The 2,670-nt window shown below is 63.2% G+C and overlaps 2 protein-coding genes across 2 annotated transcripts; one reads left to right on the forward strand and one right to left on the reverse strand.

Annotated features, from left to right (window-relative positions):
- Window positions 1-253: 253 nt before the first annotated feature.
- On the forward strand, window positions 254-1,498 carry MNEG_15705 (diaminopimelate epimerase; the record flags this gene model as incomplete). Its single annotated transcript, XM_014035823.1, has 3 exons — window positions 254-277; window positions 667-850; window positions 1,356-1,498. 3 exons carry the CDS (start codon window positions 254-256, stop codon window positions 1,496-1,498), a joined length of 351 nt encoding a protein of 116 aa, XP_013891277.1.
- A 638-nt stretch (window positions 1,499-2,136) lies between these two features.
- MNEG_15706 (hypothetical protein) lies at window positions 2,137-2,373 on the reverse strand (the record flags this gene model as incomplete). Its single annotated transcript, XM_014035824.1, has 1 exon — window positions 2,137-2,373. A coding segment is annotated over one exon (237 nt), but the record flags the coding sequence as incomplete, so codon positions are not given.
- Between the last annotated feature and the right edge of the window lie 297 nt (window positions 2,374-2,670).

Genomic DNA, 2,670 nt, shown 5'->3' on the forward strand with positions numbered 1-2,670 from the left:
GGTGGGTGGGTATGCTTTTGAGAGAGGAGCAGAGAGAGAGAGTGTGTGTGTGTGTGCGTGGTAGTGCGCATGCGTGTGCGTTTGCGTGTACGTGTGGGTGAGTGCGCGCCACCCAAGAGACAGATAGCTGCTGGGTGATGTTACATTATTGCAATAAGCCGAACATTCCTGTGGACTGTATTCGTACACTGACAGCAGCTGGTGGCTCGATCCTGTGCTGGGTCTTGTGTTGAACACCACCTCCTGTGGCGCGATGCCTTGTTGGCTGTTGCACTTGGTGTGTAGTTTGTGGTTCTGTGCTGTCGAAGGGTGCCTTGTGGCGTGTGACTGGTTTGCATTGGGGCGGCTCGAGCCTCGCCAGAGCTGGGTGATGCAAAAAAGATAGGGCAAAATCCGAACCACACGTGTGGTAAACCATCGTATAATGTATTCGTACTGTCTGACAGCTCCCAAGCCCGAGTTCGAGCCCGCGCGGCCGCGCCGCTTTTTTCTGCCTTTTCTGCCTTGACGGTGCCAGGGTGTGTGCGCGCCGCGCCTTAGGACCAGGCGCTGCCGCCCGTGCGGCAGCTGCCAACCTGCATCCTCCTCTGATCCACCTGCCCGCAGACCCAACCAACCCGCCTGCCGGCGCCTGCGCTGCCGCCCAACCTCCCCCCTTCCTTGCAGGTGGACGATCTCGACATCTTCGCCATCGGCCCCAAGTTCGAGCACAACCCTGTCTTCCCGGCGCGCACCAACACCGAATTCGTGGAGGTCCTCACGCGAAGCCACGTACGCATGGTGGTCTGGGAGCGCGGCGCGGGCCGCACGCTCGCGTGCGGCACGGGCGCGTGCGCGACCGTCGTGGCAGGTGGGCCTCGGGGGCCGGGCGGGGTCACTTTGGGGCACTTGGGTCTTGTTTTGGGGGGGGGGGGTTCTTCAAAAGTGCATAATGTGGGCCGGTGGTGAGGCGAGTATGTTCCAAGTGTGAAGGGTGGCTGTGTGTCGTCGGCCGCGGCCCCTACATTGGCCGCTTGCTCGACGCCCTGGCTGGCATGGGTTGGCTCCTCAGCCGGGGCGCGGACTAGGCTAGCCCAGCCCTTCCAGCGGCATAGCTTCTTTACACATGCACATGCACATGCGCGCGAGGGGGCGCGCGCACGCGCGCCCACACACAGGCGTGCACTCACACAATTGTGCACTCACACAAGCGCAAGCACACATACATTCTCTCCCCTGTACCCCCTCTCCGTAGCTCGCTCGCTCGTTCACTCACACATTACCTCGTATATACTCAGGCCCCTGACCCACACCGTCAACCCAACTCACCGCCCCACCGCTAAATGCCCGATCAACCAAACGCCCCAACCCCCCAGGCGTCCTGGAGGGCAAGGTGGACCGCCAGTGCCGCGTAGACCTGCCCGGCGGCCCCCTGCACATCGAGTGGCGCGAGTCCGACAACCACATCTACATGACCGGCCCCGCCGAGCTCGCGTTCAGCGGCAGCGTGCCCGTTTGACCGCGTTTGACCGACTTTTTCACCCCTTGAGCGAGCGAGCCGGGGCCTGGGGTTTTGTGATTGTGTGAGTGGACCCTTGTGTGGTGCTGAGCTGTCATCATTTGGTGTGATCTGAGAGGTTCGCAACCGTCTGATTCGTCGTTTGTTCCTCGATTTCTGTTGTTGTGATGGCTCTCACGCGCTGCCGCCAAAATCTTGGGGCTCGCCCGTCTGCAAAGCACCCGCCTCCGAAAGGCATCCCAGCGGGTTGCCAACCCCGTCCGCCCTCCTGTGCGACATACTCAATTCACTCTTGCGGGGGCAGCCCTGCATATGAACCCCCCCTCCCTGTAACAAGAACCGTTCGGCTTTTCATGATGATGGTTTCTTTTGATGGTGGTGTGGGGTTTGTGAGGCGTAGGCCTGGCAGTGTGGCACTCGGCCTGACACCGTGGGCAGCCTGCCAGCAGGCCACGCCAGCGGCCGCATGAGGAGCGGCGACCCGGCCGCCATTCTTGTTCAGTGCATGAACATTCAATAGGCATGCAATTAGCTGCGATTTTAAGGCAAACAAATAGAATCTGGATTGAGGTGTGCCTTGGCCATGGGGCTCGAGTGGCACGCAGCAGGGCAAGGGTGCTGCACCCGGCCACCCTGGGTCACACCGGCCCGGCCCCCGGCGCGGCCACGGCCCCTGCAGCCGACGCCGCCCCCCCGCCGCCGCTGCTGCTGGTGCTGCTGGTGCTGCCCTCGAGCCGCTTCAGCTCTGCCGTGCCCAGGCCGAACACGCGGTGTGTCCCCAGGGGGCCGCCGCCGGCCGCGGCCTGGGTGATGGAGAGGGTGTCGCCGTGGGACACGAGGAGGACGGCACAGCCGGTGTGGCGGCGCTCCAGCTCCTGAGCATGTTTGGGTGGGGTGGAGGGTGAGAGGGTGAGGGCGTGAGGGGGTGAGTGCGCAAGGGGGTGAGGCGGGTAGGTGGGTCGGGGGAAGGTGGGACTAGGGCGGCCAAAGACCAAGCGGCAGGAGGGAAGGGGAGAGGGGGCAGTGTTTTTTTGAATGGCAGCATGGGTGTTGAGCGCCCTGTTGAGGGCACATGTAAGGGTTGCCAAAGGGGGGGGCCCACATTAGGGGCGCGCGACCAAAGTTTGACTGGGATGCAGCACCCAGCTGGGCGGAGCCCGCCCTTTGGAGCC

This window comes from Monoraphidium neglectum, assembly GCF_000611645.1.
Source record: "Monoraphidium neglectum strain SAG 48.87 unplaced genomic scaffold scaffold05582, whole genome shotgun sequence".
Classification (NCBI taxonomy): Eukaryota; Viridiplantae; Chlorophyta; class Chlorophyceae; order Sphaeropleales; family Selenastraceae; genus Monoraphidium; species Monoraphidium neglectum.